General features: G+C 45.4%; 1 protein-coding gene across 2 annotated transcripts; it reads right to left on the bottom strand.

Moving 5' to 3' along the window:
• Nucleotides 1-356: 356 nt before the first annotated feature.
• On the bottom strand, nucleotides 357-22,101 carry LOC141104600 (uncharacterized). Of its 2 annotated transcripts, none has more exons than XM_073594232.1 (7): nucleotides 21,994-22,101; nucleotides 21,412-21,531; nucleotides 21,161-21,295; nucleotides 20,951-21,074; nucleotides 20,635-20,834; nucleotides 19,906-20,041; nucleotides 357-4,312 (listed from the first exon to the last, which is right to left on the bottom strand). In XM_073594232.1, exons 1-7 carry the CDS (start codon nucleotides 22,018-22,020, stop codon nucleotides 3,300-3,302), a joined length of 1,755 nt encoding a protein of 584 aa, XP_073450333.1. In that variant the 5' UTR covers nucleotides 22,021-22,101; the 3' UTR covers nucleotides 357-3,299. The 2 variants fall into 2 exon arrangements, with proteins under 2 accessions (XP_073450333.1, XP_073450334.1); XM_073594233.1 differs by having other exon boundaries at nucleotides 20,951-21,029.
• Between the last annotated feature and the right edge of the window lie 534 nt (nucleotides 22,102-22,635).

The following is a 22,635-nucleotide window of genomic DNA, read 5'->3' as shown; positions in this document are numbered from 1 at the left end:
CTCTGCTGTGGGAGTCAGCCTTGCAATGCCTCATGGGGCTTGTAGTTTTGCAACAGCTGGAGGGCCGCCAGTTTGAGACTCCCGATATACACATTTCTCAGCAGAACACAAAAATAAAAAGCAGGACCGGGCTCCAGTTATTGTTCCTGCATTTTATTGCCCATGTATTGCTGTCATTGCTTGTTTCTTGCCCGTGTATTCACACAATTGCACCTTTGGTGCCCCATTTAAATGTTACCCACCTGCTGTCACAATTGCTAGTTTGTTACCCACCTATTGAACAATTTATGTGGTGCCAGCTATGTAAGTGTTGGAGTAGCTCAGTATTGGTTCAAATGAAGATTGTATTACTATAATTTATTTCTTATAGATATAGAACTATCAAACCATCCACCTAAAAACTCAGATATTTTCTCTATGCCCCTCATATACGGTGATGTGCACTGTATTGGGCCTACCTGCCCCCCTAGGAGAATCTGAGGCTCATAGTTACAAGTGTTCCCTGGTATGCTTATATCTTTGTGTACCCCCCTAACCTATTATGAGGGGCTACCACTCTCTGTGCTGTATTTTTATTTTACAGAATGGAAAATTAAAGAAAGAGGAATGGGGATACCGCAAAGTGGGGGACAGGAACAACCCCATCATTGGAGTCTACAAGAAATACAAGAAGCAAAAAGAAGACTTAGCCCATCAAACGTCACCTATAAATTCAAGGGGTGCACCCCTTTATAAACTATATATATTTTTTTTCCATAGTTGTTCTTCAGACTAAACATTTCCATCAGTAAAAAAAAAAAACTATTGTACATTTGTCAAAAGAAATCGGCAGGTGCTTTCCATTAGAAGTCTAATTACACTTTTTTGCAGTCTGAATGCATTGAGTACGCTGTGCGGTGTGTCTTCTCTGAAGTGTAACAAGGTGCTCACCCATGTGAATGCTCAAGTGTTCAACTAGGTTTCCTTGATATGTGAAAGATTTCCCACACCCCGAACATGAATAAGGACGTTCCATGTGAACTCTCTGGTGTATAACAAGGTCACCTTGATAAGTGAAAGATTTACTCAGTTAATGAATAAGGATGCTCACCCGTGTGAATTCTCAGGTGTTCAACTAGGTTTCCTTTATATGTGTAAGAGATCCCACACCCCAAACATGAAAAAGGACGTTCCATGTGAACTCTCTGGTGTATAACAAGGTCACCTTGATAAGTGAAAGATTTACTCAGTTAATGAATAAGGATGCTCACCCGTGTGAATTCTCAGGTGTTCAACTAGGTTTCCTTTATATGTGTAAGAGATCCCACACCCCAAACATGAAAAAGGACGTTCCCACATGTGAACACTCTGGTGTATAACAAGGTCTCCTTGATGATTGAAGTTTCCTTTGTATGTTTAATATCTTCTGCACGCTGAACATGAATAAGGACCCTCACCTGTGTGAACACTCTGGTGTTTAACAAGGTCTCTTTGATGGGTGAAAGACTTCCCACACCCTGAACATGAAAAAGGACACTCACCCGTGTGAATTCTCAGGTGTTCAACTAGGTTTCCTTTATATGTGATAGATTTCTCACACCCTGAACATGAATAAGGACATTCCCACATGTGAACTCTCTGGTGTATAACAAGGTCGCCTTGATAAGTGAAAGATTTACTGCACTCAGTTAATGAATAAGGATGCTCACAGTGTGAATTCTCAGGTGTTCAACTAAGTTTCCTTTGATGTTTAAGATCTTCCGCACGCTGAACATGAATAAGGACCCTCACCTATGTGAACACACTGGTGTTTAACAAGGTCTCTTTGATCGGTGAAAGACTTCCCAGACTCTGAACATGAAAAAGGACGCTCACCCATGTGAATTCTCAGGTGTTCAACTAGGTTTCCCTTATATGTGGAAAGATTTCCCACACCTTGAACATGAAAAAGGACATTCCCACATGTGAACACTCTGGTGCATAACAAGGTCTCCTTGATGATGAATTCTCAGGTGTTCAACTAAGTTTCCTTTGTATGTTTAAGATCTTCCGCACGCTGAACATGAATAAGGACCCTCACCTGTGTGAACACTCTGGTGTTTAACAAGGTCTCTTTGATGGGTAAAAGACTTTCCACACCCTGAACATGAAAAAGGACGCTCACCCGTGTGAATTCTCTGGTGTATAACACGGTCGCCTTGATAAGTGAAAGATTTACAGCACTCAATTAATGAGTAAGGATGCTCACCCGTGTGAATTCTCAGGTGTTCAACCAGGTTTCCTTCGGATGTGAAAGATTTCCCACACCCTGAACATGAATAAGGATGTTCGCACATGTGAACACTCTGGTGTATAACAAGGTCTCTTTGATGGGTGAAAGACTTCCCACACTCTGAACATAAATATAGACCCACACCCGTGTGAACTCTCTGCTGTTTAACAAGGTGTGAATTCTCAGGTGTTCAACTAGGTCTCCTTGATGAGTGAAAGATTTCCCGCACGCCGAATATGAATAAGGATGCTCACTCGTGTGAATTCTCAGGTGTTCAACTAAGTTTTCTTTGTATGTTTAAGATCTTCCGCACTCTGAACATGACTAAGGACCATCACCTGTGTGAGCTCTCTGGCGTTTAACAAGGTCTCTTTGATGGGTGAATGACTTCCCACACTCTGAACATGAATATGGACCCTCACCCGTGTGAACTCTGCTGTTTAACAAGGTCTCCTTGATGAGCGAAAGATTTCCCATACTCTATTCATGCTCAAATTCTCTGGATGAGCTATGCGATGTGTCCTTGCTTTTGCAAGCTCTCCTTCCTGATTGAAAGATTTCCCGCACTCAGTACATTAATAAGGATGCTCACCTGTGTGAATTCTCAGGTGTCCAAGTATGTTTTTCTTTTCCTTGTGAAAGATTTTCCGCACTCTGCACATGAATAAGGATGCTCACCCGTGTGAATTCTCAGGTGTCCAACTATGATTTCTTCCTTGTGAAAGATTTACCACACTCAGGACATTGATAAGGATGCTCACCCCTGTGAATTCTCACGTGTCCAAGTAGGGGGCTTCTTGTGAAAGATTTCCCACACTCTGCACCTGAATGAGGATGCTCAACCGTGTGAATTCTCAGGTATTTCTTTAGGTTTCCTTAAGTAGTGAAAAAGTTCCTGCATTCTGAACATAAATAAGTACGCTCACCCATGTGAGCTTCCTGGAATTTAACAAGATCACTTTTATTATGGAAAGATTTCCCGCACTGTGAACATTGATAGGGATGCTCACCCTTGCAATTTCTCCGGTGTTTAACAAGGTTCTCTTTCTTATTGATGATTATCCGCACTCTCAGCCTGAAGAGCATTCTTCTTCATGTGCATTTTCATGTGTTCATTTAGGCCTGATTTCTGTATGTAAGCTTTTCCACATTCAGTACATGGAAAGGGACGTTCACCCGTGTGAATTCTCTGGTGTCTAATGAGGATTTCTTTATAAATGAAAGACTTCCCGCACTCTGAACACGAATAGGGACGCTCACCCATATGAACCTTCTGGTGCCTACCAAGATCTCCCTTATAAATGTAAGATTTCCCACACACTGAACACGCGTAAGGACGCTCACCGGTGTGAATTCTCTGGTGTTCAGCAAGTTCTCCTTTGTGAGTGAAACATTTTCCGCACTCTAAACACGGGTATACATTCTCAACTTGGATAATTTCTTCACGGGGTGGGGGTGGACAGGGAGGCTCACCCGTGTGAATTCTCTGGTGTTTATCAAGATTATTTTTGTTATGGAAAGATTTCTCGCACTCGGAACATGGATAAGGACGCTCATCCGAGTGAATTCTCTGGTGTCTAACAAGGATCTCTTTATAAATGAAAGACTTCCCGCACTCTGAACATGAATAGGGACGCTCGCCCATGTGAACTTTCTTGTGTCTAGCAAGATCGCCCTTGTGAATGAAAGTTTTCGAACAATCTGCACACGAAAAGGGACGCTCACCCGTGTGAATTCTCAGGTGTGCAATAAGTGATCCTTTCCGAGTGAAATGTTTCCCGCACACTAAACACGTGAATAGATTCTCACCTGGGTGAACTCCGTCTTGGGGTAAGGAAGATATCTGGGGATTAAAAGGACCTGTTGATCGATCTGCAGTGTGAGATTTTAAATGGACATCCGCACTTATAGTAAATGATTGATGAGAAGATTCCCCCTGATCAGAGGGATCCATGGATTTCTTCAGCCAGGAAGGTCTGCGACGTATATTTTGCGTATTTGGATTCACTCCAGCAGATAACATTGAACGTCTCTCCGCAGTATTCCAGAAATCACACCCATCTGTTGGAAAGAAAAATGTAATAATATCAGTCCTGTAGTTCAAATAAAACTGGAGTTTCAGCTCCACCCCCCCCCCACAACTCCCTTTCCACCAGTGGAATAAGTGGAGTTTCCGATCCCACAGCTTCGCTCCAGTTTGGCCTCCAAAATCAATCAGAAAAAAGCGTCCGCACCGGATCCCGTATATGGGCTGCAAATTCCCCAAATTTAAATACCCGTATTTATCGGCGTATAACACGCACCCCAAGTTTAAGAGGGAAGTTTAACCACTTCAGTCCCGGAAGAATTTACCCTCTTCCTGACCAGAGCACTTTTTGCGATTCGGCGCTGCGTCGTTTTAACTGACGATTGTGCGGCCGTGCGACGTGGCACCCAAACAAAATTGATGTCCTTCCCCCCCCCCACAAATAGAGCTTTCTTTTGGTGGTATTTGATCGCCTCTGCGGTTTTTATTTTTTGCGCTATAAACAAAAAAATAGCATCAATTTTGAAAAAAAATGCATTTTTTTTTGCTATAATAAATATCCCCCAAAAATATGTATAAAAAAATTTTTCCTCAGTTTAGGCCGATATGTATTCTTCTACATATTTTTGGTAAAAATATAAGCGTATATTGATTGGTTTGCGCAAAAGTTATAGCGTCTACAAAATAGGGGATAGATTTATAGCATTTTTATTATTATTTTTTTTTTTACTAGCAATGGCGGCGATCTGCGATTTTTATCGGGACTGCGACATTATGGCGGACACATGGGACAATTTTGACAAATTTTTGGAACCACTGGCATTAATACAGCGATCAGTACTATTAAAAATGCACTGATTACTGTAAAAAATGTCACTGGCAGGGAAGGGGTTAACACTAGGGGGCGGTGAAGGGGTTAACTATATTTCCTGGGAGGTGATTCTAACTGAAGGGGGAGGGGACTAACTACAGGAAGTGACAGATCGTGGTTCCTAGCTAATAGGAATACACATGATCTGTCACTCCTGTCAGAACAGAACAAGGAAGTGTGTGTTTACACACACTCGTTCCTGTTCTGTGTCCTTCCTGTTCACGATCGCTCGTGGTCTACTGGCACCGCTGTGCAGCGGGTGCGCCTGCTATCCGGACCCCGCGAGATCACGTACAGTAACGTGGTTTCGCGCAGGGGAGCCAACCTGCCGCAGTAAAACTGCGGCGGCGGCTGGTCCGGAAGCAGTTGTGGAAAAAATTACATTACACAGCCCCCCATACTGTACACAGCCCCCTCCCCAGTATACAGCCCCCCATCCAGTACACAGCCCCCATCCAGTACACAGCCCCCTCCCCAGTACACAGCCCCCATCCAGTACAAAGCCCCCCCTATCCAGTACACAGCCCCCTACCCAGTACACAGCCCCAATCCAGTACACGGCCCCCCCATCCCCAGTACACGGCCCCCCCATCCCCAGTACACGGCCCCCCATCCAGTACACAGCCCCCCCTCCCCAGTACACAGCCCCCCCATCCAGTAAACAGCTCCCCTCCCCAGTACACAGCCCCCCATCCAGTACACAGCCCCCTCCCCAGTACACAGCTCCCCTCCCCAGTACACAGTCCCCCCATCCCCAGTACACAGTCCCCCCATCCAGTACACAGCTCCCCTCCCCAGTACACAGCCCCCCATCCAGTACACAGCCCCCCCTCCCAGTACACAGCCCCCCTCCCCTGTACACAGCCCCCCCATCCCCAGTACACAGCCCCCCATCCAGTACACAGCCCCCCCTCCCAGTACACAGCCCCCCTCCCCTGTACACAGCCCCCCCATCCCCAGTACACAGCCCCCCCATCCCCAGTACACAGCCCCCCCATCCCCAGTACACAGCCCCCCATCCAGTACACAGCCCCCCCTCCCAGTACACAGCCCCCCTCCCCTGTACACAGCCCCCCTCCCCAGTACACAGCCCCCCTCCCAAGTACACAGCCCCCCTTCCCAGTACACAGCCCCCCTCCCCAGTACACAGCTCCCCTCCCCAGTACACAGCCCCCATCCAGTACACAGCCCCCCATCCCCAGTGCATAGCCCCCATCCAGTACACAGCTCCCCTCCCCAGTACACAGCCCCCATCCAGTACACAGCTCCCCTCCCCAGTACACAGCCCCCCATCCCCAGTGCATAGCCCCAATCCAGTACACAGCTCCCCTCCCCAGTACACAGCCCCCATCCAGTACACAGCTCCCCTCCCCAGTACACAGCCCCCCATCCCCAGTACACAGCCCCCCATCCCCAGTGCACAGCCCCCATCCAGTACACAGCTCCCCTCCCCAGTACACAGCCCCCAACCAGTACACAGCCCCCAACCAGTACACAGCCCCCATCCAGTACACAGCTCCCCTCCCCAGTACACAGCCCCCCTCCCTCCCCCTGCACTCCCAGGAGACCCCAAGTCTTCTGAGACAGCGCTGCCAGCATTCTCTAGTTAAGAAAAAAATCACTGCCAGCCCCTTCTACACGGCTCCTCCTGTGCCACTCATATTGTAAAATGAAGCTTCCATATAACTCAATAGCTCAGTTTTTTTCCACTGACCTGGTCACATGACTGCTCTCTCTGACGTTACATAGATGGTCATGTGACCGCTCTCCTCCAATCTAAAGCTAAAGCTAGGAGGAGGAGGAGAGCAGCCAGAAAAAAACTGAGCTATTGAGATATTTACAAGCTTTGTTTTATAAATGACACTGACACAGGAGGAGCGGTGTAGGAGAAGGGGCTGGCAAGTGATAATTTTATCAACTTTAGACTATGCAGGCAGCTCTGTTCAGGACCAGGTGAGGCGGGGCGGCCAGCCTGTCACCCCCCAATGGGTGGCTCCCGGGGTGGACCGCCCGATTCCCGCCCCCTGTTGGTAAAACACAGTATAGACGTATAACACGCAGGCACCGTTTGTCCTCTGTTTTCAGGGGGAAAAAGTGTGTGTTATACACCGATAAATACGGTACACTATATTGCCAAAAGTATTGGGACACCGGCCTTTACACACATGAACTTTAATGGCATCCCAGTCTTAGTCCATAGGGTTCAATATCGAATTGGCCCACCCTTTGCAGCTATAACAGCTTCAACTCTTCTGGGAAGGCCGTCCACAAGGTTTAGGAGTGTGTCTATGGGGATGTTTGACCATTCTTCTAGAAGAGCATTTGTGAGGTCAGGCACTGATGTTGGACGAGAAGGCCTAGCTCGCAGTCTCCGCTCTAATTCATCCCAATGGTGTTCCATTGGGTTGAGGTCAGGACTCTGTGCAGGCCAGTCAAGTTTCTCCACCTCAAACGCTCTCATCCATGTCTTTATGGACCTTGCATTGTGCACCGGTCCAAATCATTTGGTGGAGGGGGGATTATGGTGGGGGGTTGTTTTTTAGGGGATTGGGCTTGGCCCCTTAGTTCCAGTGAAGGCAACTCTTAAGGAGTCAGTATACCAAGACATTTTGGACAATTTCATGCTCCCAACTTTGGGGATGGCTCCTTCCTGTTCCAACACAACTGTGCACCAGTGCACAAAGCAAGGTTTCATTTCTATTCATCCCAAAGGTGTTCGGGTTGAGGTCAAGACTCTGTGCAGCCCAAGCAAGTTCCTCCACCCCAAACTCGCTCATCCATGTCTTTATGGACCTTGCTTTGTGCACTGGTGCGCAGTCATGTTGGAACAAGAGGGAGCCATCCCCAAACTGTTTCTACAAAGTTGGGAGCATGAAATTGTCCAAAATGTCTTGGTATGCTGACGCCTTGAGAGTTCCCTTCACTGCAACTAAGGGGCAAGGTCCATAAAGACATGGATGAGCGAGTTTGGGATGGAGGATCTTGATTGACCTGCACAGAGTCCTCACCTTTGGGATGAATTCGAGCGGAGACTGCGAGCCAGGCCTTATCATCCAACATCAGTGCCTGACCTCACAAATGCAGACACACTCCTAAACCTTGTGGACGGCCTTCCCAGAAGAGTTGAAGCTGTTATAGCTGCAAAGGGTGGGCCAACTCAATATTGAACCCTACGGACTAAGACACCATTAAAGTTCATGTGCGTGTAAAGGCAGGTGTCCCAATACTTTTGACAATATAGTGTCGCTATGACTAAGGCTTCATTAGCCAAAATGGGTTTGTGGTTTGTTGCCACATTGGATTGCCTAGATTTTTCTGGATTGTCGAGAGGTCTAAAACATGTGCCATGCACACTCCCTGCACAGTTACCGGCGGGAACCGGAAAGCTCCCGATGCCTTCTTGTGATCGGGAGCTTTCTGATCATGGGACAGCTGTGACTGCCAATCACAGCAGTCACATGACTGGAATGCCCAGCCTCCCGGCATTTAGAATCTCCTAACCTTTTCACTCCCAGAGCTGTTTTTGTGCACATGCCTAAATAATAATTTTAGGCTTGAAGAATACAACAAACCCTCCACACATGATATATTTTCTGAAAGCAGACACCGTAGAGAATAAATTAGTGGTAGGTCCAATTTTTTTATGTCACACGATATTACCGCAAAGGTCTAGGAAAAACGCAAAATTTCAGTAAAAAAATATACTAAAGTTAATTTTAGGGCACACATACAATAAATTACCCAATTTTTTGGTAAAATATAAAAGACGAGGTTGCAGGGAGAAAGAGGAACGGGGAAGAAGGTTCCCCCTAAAGAGGGGAAAGAAAGGGGGATGGAAAGAGATTACACTTTTTTTTTTTTGGTGTGTTGGTCTGAGAGAGGTGATTATTATTAGTAATATAGTCCAAGTATACTGTGGGGGAGGTAGACTGTAGAACCGGAAGGAGGGTTCCAGTCACGGAGCCTGGAGAAAATAATCTCTGATTACATGGAAGATGCGTTATATTGGGGATATTGTATTGGTCCCTTCTCCTCCTATACCCCCCACTAGAATGTATTGATAGTAAATGGGGTTGGAGGAAAATGGCACATACAGAGTGGGGCGGGGGGAAAGACGGGAGGGGTATGATTAGGGTAGTGGAGAGATGAGAGGGAGATACCCTCGGCAGGATACTTAGAAAGAATATTGTTTAGCTCTGGGACAGGATTTGGGACAGAATGGCAATAAGATGTTGTGGGAATTTCCCCTTGGATAGCCTGTAGCTGTGTGAATCTGGCCTGAGGGAAGTAAGATGCTAGATACCAGCAGAAGTTTAGATACGGTTATATAAGCAGAGGGGAGTTGATATATGTATATATTGGTATACTGTATATAAAGGGGGGGTACTGTATATAAAGGGGGGCTTTGCCCCCCTTCGCCCCCCCCTTCTTTTCTCCTTTGGTATATATAAAAAAGAACTGATATATGCTGCTCTCTTTTGCTTTGCATGAATGCATAAAAATATGTTGGGTTTGTATAGTTGTACTACATTATGTGATTATATAAATAGCTGAGGGAATAGGGTGAGGAGCTTCGCTCCTCGGCCAATTCAAACCAACTCCCCATATAGGCCTGCACCCACATGAACCCGCACGTTCAGAGGTGGGCGCCTTCCTTAGGGGTTTTGTAAATTTTTTTCCCCCTTCAGAGGAGATGGACGGGGTGTGTGTGACTTCTTTAAATGTCAAAGGACTTAAAGCGGAGTTCAGCCGAAATGTTATTTTTTTTTTTCAAAGTCAGCAGCTACAAATACTGCAGCTGCTGACCTTTAAAATATGGACACCTACCTGTCCAGGGCGCCCGCGATGTCCTCACCCTAAGCCGATCTGTCCCTCAACTCTCGGGTGGAGGCGCCGCCATCTTCGGTAAGGGAATCAGGAAGTGAAGCCTTGCGGCTTCACAGCCTGGTTCCCTACTGCACATGCGCGAGTCGCGCCATGCATCCTTACTGGTCCCTGCTGTCTTCTGTGTGTTTTTCATAAGACAGCGGGGGGGCAGAGAAGGGGCCGGACATGGCGTAGATCACCATGGAGCCTGTGGTGATCTATGCCCGGAAGTGGGAGCAAATACCTGGATTAGACAAGTATCTGCTCCCCCCTGAAAGATGCCAAATGTGGCACCTCGAGGGGGGGGGGGATCCGATCCTCGGAAGTTCCATTTTTAGGTTGAACTCCGCTTTAATGTCCCAGGAAAAATGGAGGATGCTTCTTAATGATTTGAAGCGCTCTTGTACAGATGTGGCACTTGTGCAAAAAACACATTTTAAGGCGGGAGGACTTCCTCTTCTCCAGAATAGATGTTTCCCCTGTGCATACCATGCTTCTAACCAAGAAGCAAAATCTAAAAGGTGTTTCTATTTTGAACTCCAGTTGTGTATCCCGGTCTCTTACGGGTAAACGTCTGGATATATATGGCCGTTATCTCTTTCTTAAAGGCCACATTGGCGCCGTTAAGGTGACACTGGCTACTATATATGCACCAAACTTGCACCAAGACTTTTTTTTTTTTTTTTAGTAAAGCTCTCTCAAAGCTAGCGGAGTTTGCGGAAGGTAAATTGATCCTCGTGGGGGTTTAATGCTCCTTTGGACCCTAGGGTAGACACCTCCTCCGGGAAGAAGGCGTGAGAAGCACAGATAACAAAACTGCTAGAGGACATCCAGGGCCTTGAATTGGAACACAAGAAGACACAGGTGCCTTCTTTGGGGAATGACCTGGCCCATTCGGGGCGACAGATAACAGATCTTTTCCACTTCAAACCCAAAGCACCAATACAATCGGGCAGGAAGGTATCATATGAATTGGGAGATAAATGTAGCAAAGTACTGGCCAGGAAGCTCAAAGAAAGGGGTACGGCATCATACATACCCCATATAAAAGAAAAGGATGGACAATTACTCTCATTGCCAAAAGATATTGCTCAGACGTTTGGGGAAGATTACTCCTCTCTATATAATTTGGCACCATCACCTTTACTCCATTCTTCCCTGGAGGAATATCTCTCCTCACCACGCCTTTCTAGACTACCCTCCCCGGTTCCTTGCAATCTAGAAGCCCCTATCACCATTGAGGAATTAAATACGGTGATAAAGACGGTTAAACCTGGGAAGGCCCTGATGGATTTACTATAAAGTATTATAAAAATTTCCTTCCACTGCTAGGTACGGATATGATAAAAGTGTACAATGCTTTAGGCCAGAAGACCGCATTTCCCCCAGATGCACCCTTGGCACATATCTCAGTAATCCCAAAAGAAGGGAAAGACCCGTCGCAATGCGGTAGTTACCGGCCAATTTCGTTACTTAAAGAGGAGTTCCACCCAGGGGGTCCATTAAAAAAAAAAAAAAAATTAAAAGTCAGCAGCTACAAATACAGCAGCTGCTGACTTTTAATTGGACACTTACCTGTCCCTGGGTCCAGCGATGCGGGGGATCGAAGCCCCGCTCGTCCCCCCCTCCGCTCGTCGGCGCCGGCATTTCAACTGTGGGCGCCGGGCTGTGGCTTCACAGCCTGGCACCCACTGCGCATGCGGCGCTGCGCGCCGTGATTGGCCGCTCAATCACCTGTGACCTGTAATGGGTCCCAGATGATTGACAGGAGGGAGGGAGCAGAGCCGAGTCCTTCCTGTGCCGAGGGGGAAGTGATGTCACCAGCCCAGGCAAAGGAAGAGGCAGACTACGAGGGACCACCTAGCAACAGGCATTTAGAGGTAAGTAAAAAAATAAAAAATATCCAAATGTTTTTTTTTTTAGAATTTTTCAGGTATTTTTGTTTTTTTGGGTGGAACCCCACTTTAACCACTTAAGGACCAAGCTTCTTTTTGAGATTTGTTATTTACAAGTTAAAAACTGTTTTTTTTTGCTAGAAAATTACTTAGAACCCCCAAACATTATATATATATATTTTTCGAACACCCTAGAGAATAAAATGGCGGTCGTTGCAATACTTTTGGTCACACCGTATTTGCGCAGCGGTCTTACAAGCGCACTTTTTTTTGGAAAAAATACACTTTTTTGAATTAAAAAATAAGACAACAGTAATGTTAGCCCAATTTTTTTCATATTGTGAAAGATAATGTTACGCCGAGTAAATTGATACCCAACATGTCACACTTCAAAATTGCGCCCGCTCGTGGAATGGCGACAAACGCTTACCCTTAAAGTGGATGTAAACCCAATGTCATCCTTTCTAAACTACTGCCATAGGGGTTATCTATAAGGATATACATGCCTCCTGCATGTATCTTTACCTGTCAAATGTCTCCCCTCTGTCTGTTATGAGACCCGAAAAACTGCAGATTCTGTGGGCGGGTCTGTTGTCTGGAGCTCGGTGGGTGGAGTCGTGATGTCAGTAGACTCCCCGCCCACCTCTACACTCCCCTGTGTATTTCTAACACTGAACTTCTGCTATGATCTCTAACATCCAGTGAAAAGACAGGAAAGTAACCACATGACTTCAGCATGGCAAATCATGGTGAGGTGTGGAACAGCCAATCCTTGCAGAGCTGCTGAAGAAAGGAGTGTGGGAGGGAATTAAAAAATACTGCCTGTGTCTTAGGCTAGTGCACGAGATATGTAAATCACCTGTCACTCATAGCAAGGGGGAGGATTTGACAAAGTTTTTCTCAGTTTGTCAAGAATTCTCTCACTGAACAATAAAAGGGGATTGCTCAGAGATGGATTAACTCTGTGTGACAAGACTGGGCTCAAATGATAGGAAATCTTATACTCTACAGTATATCAAAAAAAATTTTTTTCGGGTTTACATCCACTTTAAAAATCCCCATAAGTGTTGTTTAAAAAAACTCTACAGGTTGCATGTTTTGAGTTACAGAGGAGGTCTAGGGCTAGAATTATTGCTCTCGCTCTACCGATCTCGGCGATACCTCACATGTGTGGTTTGAACACAGTTTTCATATGCGGGCGCTACTCATGTATGCGTTCGCTTCTGCACACAAGCTCAGCGGGACGGGGCGAGTTTAAAAATTTGTTTTTCTTATTTATTTGACCTATTTTTTATTTTTACACTGTTCTTTAAAAAAAAAAAAAAATTGTGTCACTTTTATTCCTATTACAAGGAATGTAAACATCCCTTGTAATAGAAAAAAAAAGCATGAAAGGACCTCTTAAATATGAGATCTGGGGTCAAAAAGACCTCAGATCTCATATTTACACTAAAATGCAATAAAGAAAAAAAAAAATAAAAAAAAAAAAAAATGGCCCTTTAAGAGCTATGGGCAGAAGTGACGTTTTGAGGTCGCTTCCGCCCTGCAATGTTATGAAGACGGGTGGGGGCCATCTTCCCCTCACTCGTCTCCATACCCAGCAAGGGACAACATCCGATCGCCTCCGCCACTGCTGACGGCTCCAGTAAGTGGCGGAGGGCACCGGAGCGTGGCGGGAGGGGGGGCCCTCTCCCGCCGCCGATAAACGTGATCTTGCGGCGAATCTACCGCAGAGACCACCATTAACGGAAAGCGGGCCGCCAGTCGAAGAGGAGGATACTGGGGGTTATGGCAGCTAGCTGCTGCCATAGCAACGAGATTCATCTTCAAAGTTAGGACGTATATCGGCGTGCGGCGGTCCGTAAGTGGTTAATGTGGACTTAAAAGCTTTTTACTAAACTAAATTACTTGCCTCTCGTCTTCAATCACAGCTTTCCCAGCTGGTTCACTTAGATCAAGTGGGTTTTATTCCCTCTCGTTAAGCGAGAGACAATACCATTAAAAAGGTACTTAACTTAGTCCACTATGCTAACAAAACGAACACCCGCTGCGTCTTTTTGAGTACCGATGCAGAAAAAGCTTTTGATAGCGTAAACTGGCACTTTATGTTTGCGGTCGTAAGGCATATGGGCTGGGGAGATCATAAGCTTTAGTGGATTGCCAAGGTTTACTCCATTCCACAGGCCTTGGTTAAAGTTAATGGGAGCATTTTCAAAACCTTTTCAGATCTCAAATGGGATGCCCTCTCTCGCCTTTGTTGTTTGCTCTTTCGTTAGAGCCATTACTGGATAAAATCCGGCAAAATCCTGATATCTTGGGGCTACAAGTAGGAGACCATAATTATAAAGTTTCAGCCTACGCAGACGACTTGTTTTTTTTTCTATGCCTAATCCACACGTCTCACTGCCTAACCTTATGAAGGAGATTGAAGGCTACGAAGCTCTATCAAACCTAAAAATAAATTACACTAAATCCGAAGCTATGGGAGTCGCACTGCCTTTTTCAGTGCGTCGCACTATACAATCCAACTTTAACTTTAAATGGGCGTCTTCCGAATTAAAGTACTTGGGTACATATATACCATCAAATTTAGGCAATACTTTTGGTGCAAATTTTCCATCGCTATATAATTCAGTACGATCCTTATTATATATATGGCACCAAGGGTTACATTCTTCGTTTGGCCGATGTAACATCATTTAAATAAGCATTCTGCCAAAATTGGTGTCTGCAGAAAACTGGCCTTGAGAGGTAAGGAAATCCTTCTCTTCCTCCCACTGTTCTGCCTTGAGTGCCCCGTCCATAATGCCCCGCAGAGTATGCTCCAGCAGGAACACAAGAGGGATAGTGCCACTGATGTATGCATTGTCATGGCTCACCATCCTTCTCACCTCCTCAAATGGTGACAGTACATTGCATGCATCCTTTATCAGCAGCCATTGGTGTAGGGAAAAAAAAAGCCGAGCTCCCCGGAGCCATTATCACAAACCACCATTCCTGGCCGTGGAGTTAACTACCTCTGGGCCTGCTCCTGCAGAGCTGAAAGAATCTCTGCTCCGGTGTGGCTCCTGTCCCCTACACAGACAATCTGAAGCACTGCATGGCATCTTTTAGCCTGACCTGTTTAATAGTTCCTTGAACGCTTAGGGCAGGGATATGCAATTAGCGGACCTCCAGCTGTTGCAGAACTACAAGTCCCATGAGGCATAGTAATACTCTGACAGCCACAAGCATGACACCCAGAGGCAGAGGCATGATGGGACTTGTAGTTTTGCAAGAGCTGGAGGTCCGCTAATTGCATATCCCTGGCTTAGGGGGTACTGATGGTTCATAGGACAATTCAGCAGAAGAGGGAATTAAGGAGGAGGAGGGGTAGAGCAGACAGATCTCACATCCTCACCACCAGCTGTATGGAGACGAGGAGGCAAAACAAGCTGCAGCACTGAGCCCTGTCCTACATCCTTCCGAGTTGCAAGCAGAGTTACCCAGTGTGCTGTAAATTAAATATATCGTCCCTGACCATGCTTGCTGGACCTCGTGTCAGCCGTAACGTGGACCCTCCTGCTGACTGCCCTTCCCAACGATGCCAAAACACTGGCTTCCAAGTGATAGTAGAGAGCTGGAATGGCCTTACGCAAAGTAATAGTGACTGGGAACCTGCCATTGTGGTACAGCACATTCTTCAAATTTAAGGACGGGGCAGAATCCACAAAAATGGAAAGGCAGGAGTTGTAAACCCAACATTTTTGGTCAAGCTTAAAGCAGAGTTCCACCCAAAAATTTAACTTCCGCTTTTCAGAATCCTTCCCCCCCCTTCGGTGTCACATTTGACACCTTTCAGAGGGGAGGGGAGAGCAGATACCTGTATAATGCAGGTATTTGCTCCCACTTCTGGGCATAGATAGCCGCAGTATCCGCGGATATCTATGCCATATCCGGCGCTCCTCCGTCTCCCCTGCTGTCTTCTGGGAGACACACAGGTCCCAGAAGACAGCAGGGACCAGTGGGATCGCGCAGCACGACTTGCGCATGCGCAGTAGGGAACCAGGCTGATTCCCTTACTGAAGATGGCGGCGCCTCTACACAAGGGCCGAGGGACAGATCGGCTTTGGGTGCTGACATCGCGGGCACCCTGGACAGGTAAGTGTCCGTATTTCAAAAGTCAGTAGCTGCTGACTTTAAAAAAAAAAAAAAAATTGTCGGAACCCCGCTTTAAATTTAGGCACTGAGCATGTGGGTGGCAGGGAGTGTATTTTTTTGTTTGCTGCAGCAGCTAGGGCAAAGAAATATGCCTGCTATACTCTACAGCTGGTGGTGTGGTGCTGGCAGACTTGTTGCAAGGACCTGGGACATCCTTTGCTATACCATTATTCTTGTTAGTGGAGGCTGCAGAGAGGTCATCATGAGATGTAGCTGCGGTAGAGGTGAAAGGCGAGGAGAGGAAGAATTGTGTCCCTCATCATCATCCCCTCCATCCTCATCACTGGACCCCACTTGGCTATATGCTGCGGCTGGGGGAACAGGACTGGCAATTTGTTGTTCATCAGTGTTCTCCCATCTCTGTAGGCTCATGTTACTCCCTTCCTTAACCTCAGTCAGAACCAACATCAGAATCAAGTATTGGCTGTCCATCAAGAAGCAAGTGGCTGACACTGTGTTCAAATTATTCAGCTGACTCCTCCATGCATGATAGTGGGGCTATGGCAGGAGTAGCTGTGGACAAAGAGAAAGAATAAGCAGCTCTACACACTAGTGTCAGCTTGGGTGATAGAGGATGAGGATGGTTTGGTAAGCCAGTCCACCACCTCCTCTGCATGGGCAACATCACTAAACAGAGACAAAGCTGCCCTGCCTGAGAACGGACCGCGTCCACCTTTGCTTGTGGACACAGACGCTGCTGGCTCCCTCACAGTGCCATGGGAACATCTGCCTCTCCTTGTTGGCCTCCCAGACATGATAGGGGGGTGCTTATTACACAAACTTATTAGATAATAAGAAATGGGTGATTGGATGCACTTTATTGAATGAAATGTGGGGTTTGGTGCACTATAAATTTGGGGACTGCTGCTGACACAAACTGAAAAACAATTAAAAAAAAAAAATTCATAAAAAAAATAAAAAGGGGGGAACACCAGCGTTGCAGTGAGCCAAACTGCGACTGACGATTTAAAAAAAAAAGGGGGCAGGGGAACAAAAAAATTAAAAAAAAGTGTGTATACAGCACTAAATGTAATGCTGTTAAACACTGCACTACACTCACACTACTCTATACTCACACTACACTCAAAAGATCACTAACTACCTTTCTATCACTGAGCCCTCCTCTATCTCCCCCATTGCAAAACGTTCCGTGGGAAGGAACCTTTTATAGTGTGGGGTGGGCCTATGACCACTGAGCCACGATTGGGCAAAGTCATCATGACTTTGTCCAATCAGGGCTCTGACAGTGCTCTGTGCCCTGATGGGGCAAAGTCTTGCACCTGGCCAGTGGTCAGGTGCATTGCTTCAGTCAATCAGGGCTTAGAATGCGCTGTGCAGCACGCAGTGCATTGTGGGGCACTAGGGGGTGAACATCCCGCTGAGCGTCCCCGCAAACTCAGGTGTTCACCAAACACCCGAACGGGTGCTGTTCAGGGCTAAACTAATGCTCGGCCCAAACAGGTCGCCCATCCCTATTTATTGAATATGTTTTATAGTAGAAAGTAAAAAATATTGGGTTTTTTTTTTCAAAATGTTGGTCTTTTTTCATTTATATATATATATATATTAAAAAAAAATAGTGATCAAATACCACTAAAAGAAAGCTCTATTTGTGTGAAAAAAATTATAAAAACTTCGTTTGGGTACAGTGTTGCGTGACCGTGCAATTGTCATTCAAAGTGCAACAACACCGAAAACTGAAAATTGGCCTGGGCAAGAAGAGAGAGTAAAAATGACTGGTATTGAAGTGGTTAAGACTTGACATGTTTGGTATCTATTTACTCGACCAGACACCATCTTTTACTGTATATTACTGTGCTTGTTTGCACTCATAATTACAGTTACATAGTAGGTGAGGTTGAAATAAAAGACACAAGGCCGTCAAGTCACTACCACTATTTCATTCTTCAGGGCCTCTGCTTTCAGATAATACATACACTAGAGGGGGGGGGGGGGTGCAGATTTTAACATATGTGCAAAAAAATAAGGAACTTGCCCCAGTATTTAACATACAGTGGGGACGGAAAGTATTCAGACCCCCTTAAATTTTTCACTCTTTGTTATATTGCAGCCATTTGCTAAAATCATTTAAGTTCATTTTTTTCCTCATTAATGTACACACAGCACCCCATATTGACAGAAAAACACAGAATTGTTGACATTTTTGCAGATTAATTAAAAAAGAAAAACTGCAATGTCACATGCTCCTAAGTATTCAGACCCTTTGCTGTGACACTCATATATTTAACTCAGGTGCTGTCCATTTCTTTTGATCATCCTTGAGATGGTTCTACACCTTCATTTGAGTCCAGCTGTGTTTGATTATACTGATTGGACTATATTAGGAAAGCTACACACCTGTCTATATAAGACCTTACAGCTCAGTGCATGTCAGAGCAAATGAGAATCATGAGGTCAAAGGAACTGCCTGAAGAGCTCAGAGACAGAATTGTGGCAAGGCACAGATCTGGCCACTGTTACAAAAACATTTCTCCTGCACTTAAGGTTCCTAAGAGCGCAGTGGCCTCCATGATCCTTAAATGGAAGACGTTTGGGACGACCAGAACCCTTCCTAGATCTGGCCATCCGGCCTAACTAAGCTATCGGAGGAGAAGAGCCTTGGTGAGAGAGGTAAAGAAGAACCCAAAGATCACTGTGGCTGAGCTCCAGAGATGCAGTCTGGAGATGGGAGAAAGTTGTAGAAAGTCAACAATCACTGCAGCCCTCCACCAGTCGGGGCTTTATGGCAGAGTGGCCCGACTGAAGCCTCTCCTCAGTGCAAGACACATGAAAGCCCGCATTGCGTTTGCTAAAAAAACACCTGAAGGACTCCAAGATGGTGAGAAATAAGATTCTCTGGTCTGATGAGACCAAGAGAACTTTTTGGCCTTAATTCTAAGCAGTATGTGTGGAGAAAACCAGACACTGCTCATCACCTGTCCAATAGTCCCAACAGTGAAGCATGGTGGTGGCAGCATCATGCTGTGGGGGTGTTTTTCAGCTGCAGGGACAGGACGACTGGTTGCAATCGAGGGAAAGATGAATGCGGCCAAGTACAGGGATATCCTGGACGAAAACCTTCTCCAGAGTGCTCAGGACCTCAGACTGGGCCGAAGGTTTACCTTCCAACAAGACAATGACCCTAAGCACACAGCTAAAATAACGAAGGAGTGGCTTCACAACAACTCCGTGACTGTTCTTGAATGGCCCAGCCAGAGCCCTGACTTAAACCCAATTGAGCATCTCTGGAGAGACCTAAAAATGGCTGTCCACCAACGTTTACCATCCAACCTGACAGAACTGGAGAGGATCTGCAAGGAGGGATGGCAGAGGATCCCCAAATCCAGGTGTGAAAAACTTGTTGCATCTTTCCCAAAAAGACTCATGGCTGTATTAGATCAAAAGGGGCTTCTACTAAATACTGAGCAAAGGGTCTGAATACTTAGGACCATGTGATATTTCAGTTTTTCTTTTTTTTAATAAATCTGCAAAAATGGCAACAATTCTGTGTTTTTCTGTCAATATGGGGTGCTGTGTGTACATTAATGAGGGAAAAAAAATGAACTTAAATGATTTTAGCAAATGGCTGCAATATAACAAAGAGTGAAACATTTAAGGGGTCTGAATACTTTCCGTCCCCACTGTGTATATATATATATATATATATATATATATATATATATATATATATATATATATATATATATATATATATATATGTGAATAAACTACAATTCTTGTACTCAGAAATAAAATGAGACTGTGACCTTTTTCCTCCACAGTCTCTGTTACTTACCTTCATCGATAAGTAGAAAAGATTCTTCCTGTTCACTCTTCGTCATCATCCCAACCTCCGCCATGGGCAGCTGATCATCCCCCACGTACGTTTCTTCTTCTTCCACTTTAATTTTTATATTAAGCAGCTCTTCAGCCTAAACCCCCCAAAATTAAATAAAAAACCTCTATTAACATCAGGCAGATATGAAAGACAAAAAATTCAATGCAGCTCTGCAATCCTTAATGCTAAGTTGTATTTTTATTATTGCAAGCAATGTAAGTAGATGACCCTTGTGCAGCAGAACTCAGACTGGGGGAAGCAGAAGCAGACTAAGGACCCAATAGGCTCTGCTGCAGGGCTAAGAAAGTACATGCTGACAAGAGGAAAGAGCAAAGTGAGAGAGATGCGATCATCTGCCTGCTGCTTCTCCTTTAATTTCCAACCCTGGAGATCTTAAAAATAATAATCCTTTGCAGTGGGGCAGCACCCGTACTGCAAGAGATAATGGCTCGAATATTCTAGGGAGAAGAAGAGAAGCACCTTTTCTTACCTTTCTCCACTCCCCCGACAGATGGTGCTCCCCCCCACAATTCAGTGGTGGACTGTCCCTTGGAGTCATGATGTCCAATGCAAGGCTATGGACCGGGTATCAGGTAAGTATATTCCCCTATACCCCTAGGCATAAACAAGCACTGGACAAGCACTGTTTAGAACAAGGTATGTGTTCTATACACCGAGTCCACCTACCTGATGATGTTGAGGGATGGTTTGATGTTCCCGTGTGGAATCCCGGGAATATGGTGGACGGGGACATCTCTCTGGTGGGTTTCTTTTACTGGATCCATCTACCGGATGATGGTGAGGGATGGTGTGATCTTCCTGTGTGGATTTCTGAGAGGACAGAGGACGGGGACATTTCTCTGGTGGGTTCCCATTACTGGATCCATCTGTAGGAAACACACACACTGACTGAATACATTGTTTCTATGTGTTTATCAGATGATGGGGGATCTAGGTGGACCCTCCGTACTGCTCTCTCCTTTACAATAAAGTCTCCTCTTACCCGGTGATGTGAGGGGCGGCTGATTCTCCATCATGACGTCCTTGTAGAGATCCTTGTGTTCTTCTAAATACTTCCATTCCTTCATGGAGAAATAGACAGTGACATCTTGACATCTTATAGGAACCTGACACACACAAGGATACAGTCACCATCCAGACACATCCCTTGTCTGTTACTGGATAGTGACTTAGAATTCCCGGCACCGCTCACCTCTCCTGTCAGTAGCTCAGCAATCTTCTTGGTGACTTCTAGAATCTTTTTGCGATTTTTCCTCTTGAGCTTCGAGGAGTGAGATGAAGGCACTCTGATGGTTAGATGGTCACCAGACTTCACTGGAGGACAACTCTGCATTCAAAGAGCAACCAAAATGTTATGTGATCCTCCTCACCTCTCCGGTCAGGTCTGTGTTTTATTAATAGACATAGGAGTAATGTCATGTGACCTCCCAGAATCCTCCTCACCTCTCCGGTCAGCAGGTAGATGATCTCCAGGGTGAGGTCCATTATCCTCTCGGTCATGTGACTCGGGTCCTCCTCCATCCCCACTGATGTGATTGTGTGATCCATACAAGACTCTGATCTCTGTAGACAGATAATATAATGGCTTTGCTGATCGTTATAACTCAGACAACTAGAGATTCATTTTTAAATGCTGTTGGGTCCCAACTAACATGGCTGGGACTGCCTGTATGGGGGTGCACACCTATGCATCCCTGTACGGGTAAACACAGAGGCTCTGGATGAACAGTTGGATAAATGGTTCTATATTCAGGATGTATCTGATTGATAAACCAGAGGCTCTGGATGGACAGTTGGATAAATGGTTCTATATTTAGGATGTATCCGGTCTATAAACCAGAGGCTCTGGATGGACAGTTGGATACATGTCTCTATAGTTAGGTTGTAATGGTGTACATATTATAATCCTTTAAAAACGTTTGTGGTAGCATCTACTGGAGATAAAAGACATCACAGTGACTATGGAGTAAGAGGACGGACACGATGGGGGGTTACTGGGTGTAAATATTATCAAAATCTCATTACCTCCTCTGCTCCTTCGGTTCCAGCCATGTTTCCTCTTTATGTCCTTCCAATTCACCTTTCACCCGGAACTTCCTGTTATTATTTCCACATCACTTCCTGTGTCTACCTATACACCACTTCCTGCCTTTACCTTACATCACTTCCTGTCTGTGCATTTTGAACCGAGATCACCATCTTGTGGTAAATTTAAATATTGCAGTCTACATTATGCTTCAGCATTTTGTCCGCTGCTGCATCATTCTTTCCTCTATTTTATATCCATGATTACACAAGCAGATTATAGCGAGGATAAAATCCACACCAAAATAAAATGGACAACATTTTGATTGTGTTTTAAAATGTTAAACTAAAAAAATGAATGAGATATTACAAGCTGAAACACAACATATAATGTTCCATAAAGAAAACTTTACAGGATAAATTCACCTCTTCAAGAAAAATATTATGACTGCAATTTTTATTTTGCTGGTAAAAAAATATGCATTTTTTTTCTGGAGCCTGCAGAGCAGCGCACCTGCGATCAGCAGATCGTAGGTGCAAACTCAGCCTCCTGCAGACTCTCAGCATTCCCTGCTTCCCTGAAAATAAGACCTAGCGTGATTGTCGGTGATGGCTGCAATATAAGCCCTACCCCCCAAATAA

Source organism: Aquarana catesbeiana, linkage group LG08 (assembly GCF_042186555.1).
Source record: "Aquarana catesbeiana isolate 2022-GZ linkage group LG08, ASM4218655v1, whole genome shotgun sequence".
In the NCBI taxonomy this organism is placed as follows: Eukaryota; Metazoa; Chordata; class Amphibia; order Anura; family Ranidae; genus Aquarana; species Aquarana catesbeiana.
Note: the sequence above shows the minus strand (reverse complement) of the source record. Positions and strands in the feature narration are given on the sequence as shown.